This window comes from Gopherus evgoodei, chromosome 12 (genome assembly GCF_007399415.2).
Source record: "Gopherus evgoodei ecotype Sinaloan lineage chromosome 12, rGopEvg1_v1.p, whole genome shotgun sequence".
Lineage (NCBI taxonomy): Eukaryota > Metazoa > Chordata > Testudines > Testudinidae > Gopherus > Gopherus evgoodei.
The window spans coordinates 8139059-8157151 of NC_044333.1; the positions used below are offsets into that span (position 1 = coordinate 8139059).

The 18093-nt window shown below is 50.4% G+C and overlaps 1 protein-coding gene across 3 annotated transcripts in view; it reads right to left on the reverse strand.

The window, feature by feature from the left end:
* Positions 1-18093, reverse strand: part of CPNE2 (copine 2) — a 179835-nt gene that overhangs the window by 103789 nt on the left and 57953 nt on the right. For all 3 annotated transcript variants that reach the window (XM_030581443.1, XM_030581445.1, XM_030581444.1), the window contains exon 3: positions 736-915. In XM_030581443.1, coding sequence (XP_030437303.1) covers positions 736-915 — 180 coding nt within the window. The remainder of the gene's footprint in view (positions 1-735; positions 916-18093) is intronic.

Here is an 18093-nt window from a genome sequence, read left to right on the forward strand (position 1 = left end):
AAAGGAATATTTAAGTGTTTGCATGGCAGTCCTTTGTAATGGTGTAAATCATCAAGTGGAAGAAAGATGTTAACTAGTGTGAAATGCCACCTTCCAGCAGAAGGTGTTACTTCCTGCCCAACAGAGAAGGTCCATCAATGCCAGGTGAACTATTGTGGAACATCAAAGAGGACAAAAGACTTGCTGATTGCTCTCTCACGCCCCCCAGGAAGAGGAACCACGCAAGTGAATTGCCTTCCATCAGCTGGGAAGGCTGGTCAGAGAAAGGGAATAAAAATCCCTAATAAGAAGAAACTCTCTCTCTGCTGCTTGGGCTCTCGAGGGCAAGGTTTTCTAGGCAGAAGCAAGAAATCCTCAGTGTTTAGCTTGGGTTAGCCCTAAGGGACACAGAACTTGCTTATTATAGAAGCTTCTATTACCTTTTAGAACTTAAGACGAACTCATTTGTGGGTGTGTGTTTACTTGCATAAACCTTGTAAATAACGGTCTTATTTCCTTTCCCTAGTTAATAAATCTTAAGATGGTTTATTATACGACTGGCTGCAAGCATTGACTTTTGTGTGAGATCTATTGACCTGTAATTGCAATTGACCTGTGGTAAGTGATTGCTGCTTTGGGACTGGGAGTAACCTAAACACGGTTGTGAGTTTTGGTGTAACGGATCCTTCTGACTGAGGGAGGCACACAAGTGTCTGCTAGCAGCCGGGGCGCAGCATTGCTGTACAGTAGCCTCACCGTGCCCAGGGTGCAGGAGAATTCTCCCAGGAAGTCATGCTCATACAGCTGCATGCTCGACTTGTCCTGATCAAAGAGAGCAAACTTCAGCTTCTGCACTTCTTCAAAGTGGTAATCGACGATGAACTTCTTGGAGAAGGCTGGGTTGAGGTTATTCACGGCTGTCTCTGTCCTGTCGATCTGCAATTAGAGAAGGAGTTTGGGCAATTGATCAACAGGTCTACCAGATATGTACAAGCTGTATCCACCCCATCACTCACATAGGACTTGTCTACATGGGGAGTTATTCCTAACGATTCCTAATTAACTTCTTCTGTGTGGATGCTGTTATTCTGGAATAAAAGTGCCTAACTCTGAAAGCTTAATCCACTTTGTTAATCAGGAACAGCGATTCCACTTTAAAGTCACACCCTACCATAATCCATATTAGCTTCTCTGAGTAGACAAGCCCTTGCACCTGCTCCCCTGCCATTCAGAAACCCTGCAGCAATTATTAACCAATGTTCAAAATAAATACACAGCATTCAGGATATACATTGCACGTCCATGGGCCTGGATGTTAGTACTCAGCACATGAGAGACAGGACTCATTAAACTGGAGAACTGAGGTTCATGAGGGTGAAGTGCAGAAATGATGAAATCCTGCTCTGGTCCTGGGGCCAAAGCACAGGGCTGCAGTGCATCTCCTCCACAGGGCCTCTGCTCCATGCTATAAGCTTGATCCAAAGCTCACTGAAGCCTGAAAGAGTCTCTGCGTTGACTTCAGAGGGCTTTGGGATAGGCCTTATTTGCACATTCCGCTAGGGCCTCGGGATCAATGTACATCTCGCGCCTCCTGGAACCCGGTCCTCCCCACTTGTGCCCTTTGCGCTGGCACAGAGATCCCTTCCATAACAGCAGATGCAGGGGTCTCCATAGCACATGTGCTCAGTCAGGCCCCCTTCTCTAAGGGCTTAAACTGCACGGGGGGCCTTTCACTGGGCTTTCTCACCCGAGGAATTTCACCCCAAGTGGGTGTGCAATGTGCACTTAACCCACCCGTACGATTACCTCAGCTGTGCCTGGAAACAGAGCATCAGCATGTGTAGGTGGTCAGAGATGCTCTCATATATCCTAGATGTTTTCAAGTTGGGCCCAAACTACTGGAGCTCCAGCCTATAAGCCAGAAAGTCTCTGCCAAGAAGCAACAATACAAACAAGCAACAGGTTCTTCCAAACTCAGAGCAAGGGGTGCAGAGCCCTCCATATTTCCTCTGACTTCTATTCTCTAGGGCTGCCAGAAAATAAACTCATTACACTCAATTTCCATGGATTTAGGCCAGCACAGTGAAGGACAATATGTTAGCAGGAGATGGCTGGGAATGCTGGTATTCTCGTAGGCTTCCCTGCGGGGGGTTCGGACCTCCCGCAGGGGTGCCTGCAGAAGCTCCACCGGAGCCGCGGGACCAGCGGACGCTCCGCAGGCACGCCTGTGGGAGGTCCACCGGAGCTGCCTGCCACCCTCTCGGCAACCAGCAGAGCGCCCCCCGCGGCGTGCCGCCCCAAGTATGCGCTTGGCGCGTTGTGGCCTGGAGCCGGCACTATGTGGCTACAACCAAGGGCATTAAGTAATGGAATAAGAAGGGGACAAATTCTAGATCTCTTAACAGGGAGGCAGCTTCTAGCAACCATGCTAACATTCTTCTGCTTAGTCTCCTGACTGGTGACCCATGCTGGCAGGCTGACTCTGTTCGCCGAGTGGCTGGAGTGTCCATGATCTGGGGCAGAGGGAACTAGGGACTGGGCCAGCGGAGGGCAGGCAGACAACCCCGTAGACCAGCCAAGTGTGGGGAGAAAGCTCAGGCTGATGTTTGTTTCACTGTGAAGTTGCCAATGAAGCCAAACTCTAAGTCCTCCTCTTCCCATAAGCCCAAACGCCAGCCACTTGGCCTCAGTCCCTTCTCCCCCTCTCCTAACTGAACAGGGCTTATTGAATATGAAAGGACCCCTTGTTTCTCTGTGGACCCCAGTTCACCTTCTCTAGGGCTCACACACGGGGCTTTTTTCTTTTTGGACAGACTGGCCATTTTCCCCCTTGCAAGTTCGCACTGTTTGAAAAGGGTCACTGGGAAGCAGCGTAAGCATCGACTGGTCATTTGGGCCCTTTCTGGGTTCCCAGTGCCAGGTGTTCTCGCTGGCCAAGAGGCCAGGCTGTCCCACCACTCACAAGCGTATTCCAGCCTCGAGTCCCTGGAGGGGGATGACCAACTCTGCCTGAAGTCTCGGGAGAGCTGAAAGGGCTTGAATGGGGTGGGGAGAAGGGAGTACCCGAAACGCGGGCCCATCTCACGAGGCTGTTCCCTAGCCTGTAACAGCATGTAACCATTCCCTCCTGCTTGGAAGCTCGGACCAGCACTGGCATCCACTTAACTAGCAGCTGAAAAAGCTATTGTACGTTTTGTTTTCATTAACGAGCTTAGCTGCAATGGAACTCACCTTACCAGAATGGCTGGGAATGAAGAGTGACAGCATCTTGGCATCACCAGCTAGTTCTCCTGTGCCCGTGCATGCCCCAAAACACCACACACAATGGTTGAGGTGAGTGTGAACTTGGTTCCAGCCGGTGAGGACTGGCAATCAGTTGAAGGATTGCAGTCAAACAACAACATATTGAGTGGGGGGAAGGAGCACAGGGGGGTGATGCAGGGGATCGTGCTGGGTCTGGTTTTCTACAAGGTCCTCTCTGATCTGGGAGAGGGAGTAGACTGAAAACGGCCAAGGCCCAAAGCTGAGAGGAATTACAAACACCAGGAAGGACAGAAAAATCCTATTAAGGAAGCTGGGGATTGGTGAGCAAATAAAACCAGATTCAGCGCAGAAATACACACAGGAAGAAATAACCTGAACACACTGACAATGGGAGGGAGAAACACAGGAAGCAGTAATGGAGCACGAGAGACCCAGACGACAGCAAAGTAGACATGAGTTTGCATGCGCTATGGCAGAAAGTGGCCAATGAGTCAGGAAAGCGCACGTCCCTCTCCACACCTGGGACATGGCAGGGATACTGCACCCATGGGATACTGTACTCTAATCTCGGGACTTTGTGATCAGAAACATTCTCTCTGCTGCAATGAGACCTAGAGACCCTGACTGATCCTGCAGCCCCACTGGGCCAGGCACTATATAAACATAGTGAGAACGACCCTGCTCTAAAAAGCTGATACTCTCACCAGGCAGGGACTGAGAAAAACAACACATTTCTACAATCGGGAAAACAAGGTACAGAGATACTGAAGTGACTTGCCCAAAAACACTCTGGAAGTTTGTGGCCAAGTGAGGGATTGAACCCTAATTTCTCAAGTCCCTGTCTAGCCCCTTAGCCACAAAACCAGCTCTGATGATAGAGACAAACGAGAGCAAGTTCAGAGAAGAGGCTCAAAAATGCTTCCAGAAAGCTAACAAGGGAGATTAACGAGGGAAAATACAAAGAGTTCCGTAAGTCTAGTTTGGCTAGGCAGCTGCTAAGTGGGATGTGAAGGGTGTATAACCTGATAGCCACTACAAAGGTTTCCAGGACGTTTAGTGCACAGGAAGCAGAAGAATGAGAGTGGTACAAGGACGTTCAGCAAGGGATACCGGGATGAAATTCAAAAGGGGGAATCTAGGCTGATTTAAGGGACTTCTTATCAGATCTACGAAGCTATAGGATAGACTCACAAGGGAAGCAGACCCACACTAAGACACTTAAGGATGAACTGGGTAAAGTGCTGCAAAATACGTGGCACATGGAACCATCCTGTCCTGACACAGCTGGCTGGGTAAGATGATCTAATAGGTCTTTTTCTTTTTCATGTCTCAAAGCTGCTGGAGCTATTACAAAGCACATCGCTGCGATTTGATCAAACTGGGCTATGTTTAAGGGACTAGAGAAGCTCGGCCTCATGAGACTGAGTTTTCAAGCACCAAGCCTCAGACAGATTAATAGCACCACGGTTTGTGCCAAAAGCTTCCTGACCCAAAGGGACTCCAGTCCGGACATGTTGTTCTTGGCTGCAGGTGCTGGAAAATGACGATGCTTTGAGCCTTGGTCAATGTGCTCTCCCTGGAGCTGTGCTCCACACAGCAACGGCCACTGCCTCTGAAAGGGAGCACAGTTTGCATTTGCACAGCTGGGGCTGGCGTTCAGGGCCTGGATTTCTGAGGCACAATACCATTAGTTGGTCAGAGTCTGATGAATTCAGCAGCCGCCCGTTAACTGCCCTGAGCCTTTCTGCTCTCTGTTCACCAGTCAATCACTGTCACTTCACAGCAGCCCGACACGACCAAGACAGGCGAACTCTTCCTTCAAACTGCCACCCCAGCATTCAGACATCAGCCACCAGCCAACCTCTACTGCAGTCCTCCCATAATTCTTTGCACCGGGTCACATGGCACTGCTAAAGGAGGCAGCTTAGGAAACAGCGCATAGGTTTATGGGATGCTCTGGGTTACCGAGGCAGAGGGAACAGGATGGGGTTAACTAAACTGTCCCCTTCCCCTAAGGCAATTGGTGATGTTCACCTGGGGGTCACAGCCCAGAAGGCAAGAACAAGCCAGCTTCGTAGGTCCAGTTCCAGCCGTCCCAATTTTACTGATACAGCCCCATTGAAACAGTAGCTGAGCACTCACCATCTCTCCTGTGTGAGGCAGGGCAGTGCCATTAGCCCCAGTGTATGCACGAGGACCCGAGCCACGGAGGGGCTTGGATACAGAGTTGTTCCTGATTAACTGCCCTTGTGTGTGGACACTTCTATTCCAGAAGAAGAGGGTCTTGTTCCTGTTTAACGAGGGGTAAGTGAAGCAGGAACACGACACGCTTGTTCCAGAAAGAGCGTGTCCACATACAGAGTTACTCAGCGACAGCTATTGTGCTTTCACATCACAGCCTGCCTGAGTGAGCACTAATTTCCAAGTATAGACAAGCCCAAGGTGGTCACACAAGGAATTGAACTCAGGTCACCCAAGTGCCAGGCTAACACCCTAACCACTAGGCCAGGGGTAGCCAATCTGGGACTCCAGAGCCACACGCAGCTCTTCAGAAGTTAACATGCAGCTCCTTGTACAGGCACTGACTCTGGGGCTGGAGTGAAAGGTACCAACTTTCCAATGTGCTGGGGGCTGCTCACTGCTCAACCCCTGGCTCTGCCCCCACTCCACCGCTTCCCTAAGGCCCCTATCCCTTCCCCTGAGCTCCTCCCTCCCAGCCTCCTGCACGCCATGAAACAGCTGATCAAGAGCTGTGGGGAGAGAGGGGGATGCCCTGATAGGCAGGGCTGCCAGTGGGTGGGAGGTGCTGGGAGCAAGGTGGGGGAACTGCTGACGTATTGCTGTGGCTCTTTGGCAATGTACATTGGTAAATTCTGGCTCCTTCTCAGGCTCAGGTTGGCCACCCTGCACTAGACCATCCTTTCATACAATAGGCAAAAAATGGTGCCATTCAGGCTAACAAGGGAAACTCCGATCTTCCTCCCTTAACACTATTCCAACAAGGGAATCTGTTTTCTTCCTCACTTCAACTCCAGCATCACCCACAACTTGTCTTTGTATCCTTGGTTGTTAAGGAAGACGCTACCACTCACCACTCCCTCCTCCGCGTTTCTAGGGTGCTTACCAACTCTTTGCCCACCGAGGGCCCCAAAGAACTGCACAAAAAGGAAGGAATTTTGCCTCCCTGTTAATTAGACCAGCATCATCGCCATTCTGCAAGTTGGGAAACAGACACCAGAAAGAGGTTTATGACACCCCCAACATCCACACTGAGGGCTTGTCTACATCAGAAAGTTGCAGCGCTGGTGAGGGAGTTACAGCGCTGCAACTTTGAGAGTGTCCACATCTGCAGGGCATCACCAGCGCTGCAACTCCCTGTTTGCTGCGCTGGCCGTACTCCCGTTTTGTCTCGGGTGTAGAGGATCCAGCGCTGGTGATCCAGCGCTGGTAATGCAATGTAGACACTCACCAGCGCTTTTCTTGACCTCCGTGGAAGGAGGAAGCCTCTGGTAATCAAGCTGGTTTCCTTTCCCGGTTTGCTCTCTCGGTCCCGGAGCCAGCCAGCAAACCGCGGGGAAGGAGACCTGCTTGCTCGGGGTTCCGGGACCGAGAGAGCAAACCGGGAACGCCGCGGTTTGCTCTCTCGGTCCCGGAGCCAGCCAGCAAACCGCGGGGAAGGAGACCTGCTTGCTCGGGGTTCCGGGACCGAGAGAGCAAACCGGGAACGCCGTGGTTTGCTCTCTCGGTCCCGGAGCCAGCCAGCAAACCGCGGGGAAGGAGACCTGCTTGCTCGGGGTTCCGGGACCGAGAGAGCAAACCGGGAAAGGAAACCAGCTTCGCCGCGGTTTGCTCTCTCGGTCCCGGAACCCCGAGCAAGCAGGTCTCCTTCCCCGCGGTTTGCTGGCTGGCTCCGGGACCGAGAGAGCAAACCGCGGCGTTCCCGGTTTGCTCTCTCGGTCCCGGAACCCCGAGCAAGCAGGTCTCCTTCCCCGCGGTTTGCTGGCTGGCTCCGGGACCGAGAGAGCAAACCGCGGCGTTCCCGGTTTGCTCTCTCGGTCCCGGAACCCCGAGCAAGCAGGTCTCCTTCCCCGCGGTTTGCTGGCTGGCTCCGGGACCGAGAGAGCAAACCGCGGCGTTCCCGGTTTGCTCTCTCGGTCCCGGAACCCCGAGCAAGCAGGTCTCCTTCCCTGCGGTTTGCTGGCTGGCTCCGGGACCGAGAGAGCAAACCGCGGCGAAGCTGGTTTCCTTTCCCGGTTTGCTCTCTCGGTCCCGGAACCCCCCTTGAAGCCGCCCAACAGCGCTGCAGTGTGGCCACATCTAACACCACTTGCAGCGCTGGTTGCTGTAAGTGTGGCCACTCTGCAGCGCTGGCCCTATACAGCTGTACTAATACAGCTGTAACAACCAGCGCTGCAAAATTTTAGATGTAGACATGGCCTGAGTAAGCTGTACAGCCTGGAACGGGACACCTACGTTCTCCTGACTCGCAGTCCATTGCTCTAACCACTAGGCAACACTTTCTGCTGCTAAAGAGCACCTGCCACAAACACTCATCCATATGGACCATGAAGACTACTGGCTTCATCAAGGCTAATGGATGTAGACAGAATGCCTGCAAACATTGGAAAGCTATAAATAGATACGTGACAGGAGTGGAAACAAGGACACACCTTTTACTTCCACCGAAACGTATTCAGTGTAGGAGAGATTTTATTTTTTTGGGTGGAGGGACAGAATGGAAATATGATAATTTTGCTAAAAATACAGGGATAGTTGGTCTATATAAGGCAGTAACTTATTCCATCTTAATTGCCAGGAAAACATGTGGAGTAAACTAATATCTCAAAATAGCTCCCTGCTGCACCCGCTGGGAAGATGAAAATCAAATAATCAGCAACATGTGAGTAGCATTATCCAGCACAATGGGGCCCTGCTTCTGATTCAGAACTCTGGATGCTGCTGTCATGTTAAATATTAATAGGTTTGCTCCATACTAAGGACCCCAGATTTCCACCCATTAAAACCCTACCAACCAACACACAGGGGATAGTAATAAAATCTAAAAAAACAGAGGTTTTGCCCTAAAAAGGGAGGTGTGCCAGAAACCCCATGAAATACACTAGGGACTTCCCGACTGCTATTGGCCCACAAGGAAGGCGCTCAGATACTATGGTGATGAACGGCAGCACAAACCCCCAAAACAGGCCACTCCACCAACCACATGCAGCCATACAGAAATCCTTTCCCCCACCACTGAAATGCATCCACCTCTTGGATGGAACACAGCAGCTGTTGTAACAGCTCAGAGCAACGCTACACAGTGTGGGACAGGAAATGAAGCTATGGAGCCAGCTGGTCCTGCAGGAAATAGGATTTACAGCGATGCGAGCTGCTGTGATTTTTATCGCAAGTCATAAGAACATAAGAACGGCTGTACTTGGAGAGACCAAAGGTCCATTGAGCCCAGTATCCTGTCTACCGACAGTGACCAATGCCAGGTGCCCCAGAGGGAATGAACCTAACAGGTAATGATCAAGTGATCTCTCTCCTGCCATCCATCTCCACCCTCTGACAAACAGAGGCTAGGGACACCATTCCTTACCCATCCCGGCTAATAGCCATTTATGGACTTAACCTCCATGAATTTATCCAGTTCTCTTTTAAACGCTGTTATAGTCCTGGCCTTCACAACCTCCTCAGGTAAGGAATTCCACAAGTTGAATGTGCGCTGTGTGAAGAACTTCTCATGATATCAAGTGGGTTTCTTAGACCCCTAGCTGCTGGAATCAGGAGATTGCACGGGAATCTCAGCTTTTATTTAAAATTAAAAACGTACGTTTCCAGTCCTTGTGATTACGGAGAAAGGCTTGAAAATGTGAAGTGACAGCTCCCTAAAGGGTCAGAAACCAGAATTTATTATTTTTAAGCCAATCTCACAACGCTTTTACCTGACAGTTTTTGATCTGAGGCAGGATATTGAGTAGGCAGAATTACTCAATTTGGTATTGGGCTAGGGCATGCCAGAACTCTGTGTCTGAGAGAAAGATCTCCTACCATTTTTATATCCACTTACTCGGTTTCATCTCATATCTAAAAGACCGAGGCCCTGATTCTCTGTTCCTCTGTCCCTGCACAGGAACATGGCAGTACATGGCACAGAAATGGATTTAAGTCACCTTTATACTCTCTGTAATATTTCGGGCAGCTGGGATCTGCCAGAACCCCAGAATAAATCACAGCAGCCACATGGCTACTCACATTTATGATCAGGCTGCAATGGGTTCCCAACGATCAGGCTCTTAGGGACCCCATCAGCCAGGTGAGACTAGCCCGAGCACAGCACAGTCCAGCCACACTCCCATCTCCCTACGCACAACCCCCAAATGCTCCCTCTGCTGGGAGCAGGGCTGAAGAAGAGCCTTTCCAGCAACTCCACACTGGCCAGTGCACCGGATTCATAGGGTGTATTCCACTTCCTCTTCAGGCTGTTTTGGTGGTTTAAGGGGGCCAAAAACCCACAAGGAATCTGGCCCCTCTTCCAGGCATGAATTCTGTATTATTCCAAATTGCATCAGCAAAACCATGACACCAGAGGGGCCTGTTTTTCTGCTAACAGCTGATTTATTGTTTTTTAAATGAGATTTTCACTGGCACCTCAGTAACATGATTAGACAGAATCCCTGTGGACCACATCACAGAGAGCTCATTTTGCCCTCTTGCTTCACTCCATGCAATAGACCTGGAGCAGCAGAGCTGAGTAACCCTGTCTGCAGTCGGAGGACCCGAGCCATGGTTTTAAAGTGAGTGGAGGAGCCCAGCACAGGGTACCAGTCTCACAAATCATTTCTCCCAACTTGCAAAACCCAGCCAACAAAAAACCATTCCTACCTACCCCTGCGCTGAGCAAATGCTACAGCCTTAATTAGGATGCCAAAGGCCCTTATTAGCACTTCAGTTTGGGAGATCGTTGAAATTACTACCCTCAAAGCACTGTTATTTAAACTCTACATTAGCACCACTCTGGAAGAGGGTCAGGGGAACAGAGCTGTGCCCTTGGGCTAGCCTCGCTCTAAGAAAATAGCTCGGTTGTTGGCGGGGGGGGGGGGGGGAAAAGAGATAAACCGTGCTGAAGAACAAAAAGTTAGCAGGGACCAACAAGGTGAAATTTATGGAGAAGCTACAGCAAGATGAATGGATTATAAAGCTATTGTGATCACTTAGTCTGACTTCCTGCGTAAGCATAGGCCATGCATCTTCCCTGAGTTAATTCCTGTTTGATTCACATCATATGGTTCTGTTTCTAATGGGGAGTAATGCTGGAAAGAAAAGCCAGGAGCTCAAGGAAGGGGATCTTCATCTGCTTTTGGGTTAAGCTGATCCCAAAGGGTTAGTTATTTGAGTCTTGCTATTACAGAAGGGCCCTCTGGGGGGTAGGGAACTGCCTCAAAACCAAACTGTACAGGGTTATTGATCCCTTTAATTAGAGAAGTTATCTCTGGCTCCAGACACCTCTGATCACACCTCCCAGTTGCTCCAGATTTTGCAGAACATCTTTCAGCTGGACCAGGCTGCCTATTCATCTGTGCTACAAAGGTAGACCCCTGTGATGTAATCTAATTAAAATATGACCATGCAGATTATTGTTGCTACCACTGTTACATGAATGCAACAAATCTTATACAAAGTGTGATGTATGGCCAGAAAGGGTTAAGCATCCTGCAGGATGAATGACACAGAGTCAACCATTAGAGACAAGGGAGTGGTAATTAGGGCCACTCCATGGCAGATAGGCTAGATGAACTTTGAAATGCAAACCTAAATTGTTAGAAATTGGAGGTGATACCAATTGTATGTGTGTGCTCATATGTTAGCCATGTAAACAGACAGTTCCTGTTTGTCACTATAGCTGTTGATTCAGAGATCAAAAAGGAGTATTAACATTTAAATGAACTGTAAACATAGGATATCGCTGTGTTCCTCTCTCTTTGAAATGTACAGCAAATCACCAGAGAACGATGGAAAACGGGAAACTGCCTTATGTTAATCTGTGTGGATAATTACCGGTGATGCTTAAGAAATGGATCTACTTCAAAAGTCCCCATAATTGCTTATTGTTCGCCAAAGGACTCTGAGCTGTCACAAGACGACCTGGTATTGTATAAAAGACCTTTGGGTCCCAATCCTTTTATCTCAGGCCATGTCTACATCTAAAATTTTGCAGCGCTGGTTGTTACAGCTGTATTAGTACAGCTGTATAGGGCCAGCGCTGCAGAGTGGCCACACTTACAGCAACCAGCGCTGCAAGTGGTGTTAGATGTGGCCACACTGCAGCGCTGTTGGGCGGCTTCAAGGGGGGTTCGGGGAACGCGAGAGCAAACCGGGAAAGGAGACCAGCTTCGCCGCGGTTTGCTCTCGCGTTCCCCGAACCCCCCTGCAAACCGCAGGGAAGGAGACCTGCTTGCTCAGGGGTTCGGGGAACGAGAGAGCAAACCGGGAAAGGAGACCAGCTTTGCCGCGGTTTGCTCCCGCGTTCCCCGAACCCCCCTGCAAACCGCAGGGAAGGAGACCTGCTTGCTCGGGGGTTCGGGGAACGAGAGAGCAAACCGGGAAAGGAGACCAGCTTCGCTGCGGTTTGCTCTCGCGTTCCCCGAACCACCCTGCAAACCGCAGGGAAGGAGACCTGCTTGTTCGGGGAACGCGAGAGCAAACCAGGGAAGGAGACCAGCTTCGCCGCGGTTTGCTCTCGCGTTCCCCGAACCTCCCTGCAAACCGCAGGGAAGGAGACCTGCTTGTTCGGGGAACGCGAGAGCAAACCAGGGAAGGAGACCAGCTTCGCCGCGGTTTGCTCTCGCGTTCCCGGAACCACCCAGCAAACCTCAGGGAAGGAGACCTGCTTGCTCGGGGTTCGGGGAACGCGAGAGCAAACCGGGGAAGGAGACCAGCTTGATTACCAGAGGCTTCCTAAGGTATGCTGGGATACCTGCTTATTCCACGGAGGTCAAGAAAAGCGCTGGTAAGTGTCTATACTTGATTACCAGCGCTGGATCACCAGCGCTGGATCCTCTACACCCGAGACAAAACGGGAGTACGGCCAGCGCTGCAAACAGGGAGTTGCAGCGCTGGTGGTGCCCTGCAGATGTGTACACCTCCTAAGTTGCAGCGCTGTAACTCCCTCACCAGCGCTGCAACTTTCTGATGTAGACAAGCCCTCAGACCTGCTTGATGCTTCATGCAAGAAAGGCTTGAGTCATGCGGCTGAGATCCCAGTCCTAAACCGGAACACCCTGAATATGAAGATTGAACTATAACCTCTGAATGAATTCTGAAAAAACTCTTTGCAACTACAATGCTCGCCATCTCTACTATTAATTCAATCTCAAGAACTGTACTCATGTCTGTATGTATACTGATCCTTTAACCAATACTCTGTCTCTTTTCTTTAATACATTTTAGTTTAGTTAATGAGAACTGGCTGTAAGCATGTATTTGGGTAAGATCTGGAGTATTCATTAACCTGGGAGGTAATGTGTCCGATCCTTTGGGATTGGTAGAACTTTTCTATATGATGAATAAGATTTTCAGTAACCCTCATCATATTTGACTTGGGTGTCTGGGTGGGGGCCTAAGGCTGGGTGGCTTTAAGGGAACGGTGTTCTTGGCTTCTGTGCAACGAATGAGGTATTCTAGAGCCTGTTTTGTGCTGGCTTGGTAAATCAAAGTATTGGAATATCCACCAGTTTTAGGGATTGTTTGCCCCATTCTTTGCATTGCACCCTAATTGAGCAACCTCACTTGGTTCCCCTGAGACCCTGCTCACAGCCCCTTTCAACAAATACAAAGAGACCTCCCCTTAACCTAGGGGCTGCTGCAAGGACCTGGGTGTCATGAGATCACTTCTGCTCTCATCCCTGCCAACTGCTGCACAGTATTTCCACGCGCTTTGAAAAAGGTGGCTTCACCACACTCACAGGCAGAAAGCTTCCCTTAGAACAGGTCTAGAGTTGACATTATTATAATCTGTCTGTCACGCTGCAATGCGCGACAAAATGCAGGTGGGCTACCTTCTGGTCCTTCGGCACAGTTTGATTGTTGGTGTCACAAAGGTACCCATCAAACCTGCCAATGACCCATTACAAAGTGCAACCCCCTTCTCACATCACAGCCAGTATGCAGGAGAAAACCACCTCTCTCCTCTCCTTTCCATAACCTGTATGGAATTCTTTTAATCCTGCAAAGAAAGTTAAACCAATGGTAAGAGTCATTTGCGTCCAAACATGGAAGAGAAGTTTGGTATTTTTAATCTGTCCTAGAAAGAGCACTGGACTAAATAAAGATTTCTGCCAAGTGGGGCACCTTGAGTTACAAGCACAAAATGAGGAAAAGTTCCCCAAGTAGCAGAGCCTGCCCAGGATGAACACAAATTTAAAGAGCCATAGCAACAGAAGGGAGATTTATTAGAAATGTTCCATAGTCCTCAACAACTGGGGAGCGCTGTTAGGGGGCCTAAGGAAAGCTTGTGCTGGCAGGGTGATGAACCTAAAAGGGAGGGCCAGTCCAGAGCCTGCAGATCCTCACTCAAACACCCCCGAGAGAGAGAAAGGGAGGAATGGAGGCAGAGGAGCCAGAACTCCTCATTCTAACCCTGAGGAGAGAGAGGGAAACACAGAACAGGGGCCAAGAAGCTGCTCCTGTTTACACCAGGTCTGAATTTGGTCCTCTGTCTCTCCATGCCTTGTGGTGTTTGACCTTGATATGTCAGACTGGATTTTCAGTAGAGCTTCAGCTGCCATTTTCGGCACCCAAGAACACAGCTGGAGCTTTGGAACAGCTCAGCAGGTGAGCGCTTCGGAAAAAATCTGGCTCCAATTGTGGGTGCTGAGCATTTGAAAATCTGGCCCAGGCAGTATTTGCATGAAGTTAGTCTGCTAGCTCTGTGGGGCAGAGACCTTGTGAACCACTTCCAGTGGAAGATAAGCATTGGCCATGTTGCCACTGCTACACATGACCAGATAGTCCAGGCTGTGAAATGCAAAGAGGGGACAGGATAGAAACAGCAGGATGAGACTCAGGGCTTGGCTACACTTGAGAGTTACAGCACTGGTGGTGGCTTTACAGCGCTGTAACTTACTCCCCGTCCACACTGGCAAGGCACATACAGCGCTGTATCTCCCTGGCTACAGCGCTGGTTGTACTCCACATGGACAAGAGGAATAAAGAGAACAGCGCTGGTGCTGCAGCGCTGGAGCGCCAGTGTAAACAGTGATTAATCTTACTACGCTGTAACAGACCTCCGGAATTTTCCTGTAATGCTTTTCACTAAAGAACTCTCTTTGTTTTGTTGTGAACTTGGGGCTCCCGGAGCTGCTTATCTAAAAACAAACACAGCAATGGTTTGCTCCAGCAGAGGCAGGCAGGGAATGTCCACAGCTAGCGTTTGCTTGAGGCGAAAAACAGCACGGCAGGGGGCGGAGGGTGGAGTCCGTCGGAGCAGCTGCTTATCTGGTCTGAAGGCTATCTGCATTTAAGAGTGAATGAGAGGGGGTGAGGGAAGTGGTCGGAACTTGCAAGGCAGGGAGCTGACACAGAGCTTAGCTACACTCGAAACTTCAAAGCGCTGCTGTGGCAGCGCTCTGAAGTGTGAGTGTGGTTGCAGCACCAGCGCTGGGAGAGCTCTCCCAGCGCTGCACGTACTCCACCTCCTCATGGTGATTAGCGGCACTGTTTACACTGGCGCTTTACAGCGCTGTATCTTGCAGCGCTTGGGAGGATGTTTTTTCACACTGCTGAGCGAGAAAGTTGCAGCGCTGTAAAGCGCCAGTGTAGCCAAGGCCACAGTGTCGGCTCCAAAAATCCACTCTCTCTCTCTCCCCCACGCTCCCTGTCACACTCCACCCCACCCCATCCCCTCTTTTGAAAAGCAGGTTGCAGCCACTTGAACGCTGGGATAGCTGCCCATAATGCACCACTCCCAACACCGCTGCAAATGCTGCAAATGTGGCCACACTGCAGCGCTTTCCCTACACAGCTGTACGAAGACAGCTTTAACTCCCAGCGCTGTACAGCTGCAAGTATAGCCAAACCCTCAGAGCAAGTCACTGAGGGTATGTCTACATTTACAATTTTGCAGCGCTGGTTGTTACAGCTGTATTAGTACAGCTGTATAGGGCCAGCGCTGCAGAGTGGCCACACTTACAGCAACCAGCGCTGCAAGTGGTGTTAGATGTGGCCACACTGCAGCGCTGTTGGGCGGCTTCAAGGGGGGTTCGGGGAACACGAGAGCAAACCGCGGGAAAGCAGGTCTCCTTCCCCGGTTTTGCTCCAGTGTTCCCCGAACCCCCGAGCAAGCAGATCTCCTTCCCCGCGGTTTGCTCTCGCGTTCCCCCAACCCCCCTGCAAACAGCGGGGAAGGAGACCTGCTTGCTCGGGGGTGCGGGGAAGGAGACCTACTTGCACGGGGGTTCGGGGAACGCGAGAGCAAACCGGGGAAGGAGACCTGCTTCCCCGCGGTTTGCTCTCGCGTTCCCCGAACCCCCCTGCAAACAGCTGGGAAGGAGACCCGCTTGGGGGGGGATTCAGAGAACACCGGAGCAAACCGTGGGGAAGGATACCTGCTTGATTACCAGAGAGGCTTCCTCAGGTATGCTGGGATAACTGCTTATTCCACGGAGGTCAAGAAAAGTTCTGGTAACTGTCTACACTTGATTACCAGCGCTGGATCACCAGCGCTGGATCCTCTACACCCGAGACAAAACGGGAGTACGGCCAGCACTGCAAACAGGGAGTTGCAGCACTGGTGATGCCCTGCAGATGTGTACACCTCCTAAGTTGCAGCGCTGTAATCCCCTCACCAGCGCTGCAACTTTGTGATGTAGACAAGCCCTTAGTCTCTATCAATTGGAGATGACCTGTGCAGGAGTGGTACAAAAGCAGCCAGCCGTTCTCTGCAGAGCACACCAGGAATGACGTTTGTCAGCGTGCCTCATTGCATCTGACAGCAGCTTCTCTACGGCCACAGCAACATGACAACAGTTCAATGGAAAGTTTAATTAAGACATGACTAATTTTTATGTAGCTCCTTGGCTTGTGTTTTTTCAAAGGCTGATTCATGGCATATTTTCAGCTCTTGTTAAGCTTAGTGAGACAGAATCATTGCACCTGGGAGCCAATCTGACTGCTAGAAACAACACTGAATCGTAATCTTCGTTGGGGTTATCTGGCACCTCATGTAAGACATTGCAGGTACCAAGTCTGGGGATATTTCTTTCGCTTAACTGTAGCCTCCATTGTTGTCATCTGGACTGATCGTTAGTGGCTCATTACTGAAGGATTTTACCTACATTCTGAAGGAGCTTTAACGTCTTGCTTTCTCCCACCTATGCCAGTTCCTGCAAGGGAGTTCATCACTTCAACCCCATTACACACACAGAGTCTACACTCGTCGATTTGTCCTTCCATTGCAATCCCGTAATGTTTACATTGTATGGGGTACTGCAACATGATGTTGCCTCAAACCAATTTCAGGGCATGAGATCCCATGATGACATGCCGAGGGTCCCCAAAGCTACATCAGCCCAGTGACCATCCTGTATCCAGACGAACCTGGAAATATCAGGACAAAACTTTCCTGTTGCCATAGCAGCACCTTACTGGGAGTAACATTGGCCAGTCCTAGTTCCCTGCCCCAGCCCCCATTTGAGGATCCCAGCCAGCTGCTCTCTAAACGGGAACAATTAGCATTCAGGAGCAGTGACCACTCCCCCTTTCCAGCTGGAGGCAGCCCAGCCACTGTCAGCGAAGTTCTAACAATGCGCTGACCTAACCTTCGCTAACTTCACAAAAGCAGAGTGTCTAAGGCCTGGTCTACACTACTCGTTTAAACCAAATTTAGCAGCGTTAAACCGATTTAACCCTGCACCCGTCCACACAACAAGGCCTTTTATATCAATATAAAGGGCTCTTTAAACCGGTTTCTGTACTCCTCCCCAACGAGAGGAGTAGCGCTGAAATCGGTATTGCCATGTCAGATTAGGGTTAGTGTGGCCGCAAATCAACAATATTGGCCTCCAGGTGGTATCCCACAGTGCACCATTGTGACCGCTCTGGAAAGCGATCTGAACTTGGATGCACTGCCCAGGTAGACAGGAAAAGCCCCGCGAACTTTTGAATTTCATTTCCTGTTTGCCCAGCATGAAGCTCTGATCAGCACGGGTGACGATGCAGTCCCAAATCCAAAAAGAGCACCAGCATGGACCGTACGGGAGATACTGGATCTGATTGCTGTATGGGGAGACAAATCTGTTCTATTAGAGCTCCATTACAGAAGACGAAATGACAAAGCAATTGAAAAAATCTCCAGGCTATGATAGAGGCCACAGCACAGTGCTGTGTGATAAGCGTAACAAAAAGCCAAAGAATGAAATGGACGCTCATGGAGGGAGGGAGGGGGTACTGAGGACTCCAGCTATGTCACTGTCCCCGCAGTCTCCGAAAAGTATTTGCATTCTTGGCTGAGCTCCCAATGGCTGAAGGGTCAAAAACATTTTCCCGGGTGTTTCAGGGTATATGTCGTCAATTTACACCCTTCCCCCCTCCCCCGAAAGAAAAGGGGAAAAAAAAAACATTTCTCGCCTTTTTTCAATGTCACCCTATGTCTACTGCATGCTGCTGGTAGACGGGGTGCTGCAGCGCTGAACACCAGCAACCCCTTCCCAATGGCAGACGGTACAACATGCCTGATATCCGTCTTCATCATCAGCCCGTGAGTGCTCCTGGCTGGCCTCGGTGAGGTTGGCCGGGGGAGCCTGGGTAAAAATGGAAATGACTCCCGGTCATCCTCAGCAGATGGTACAG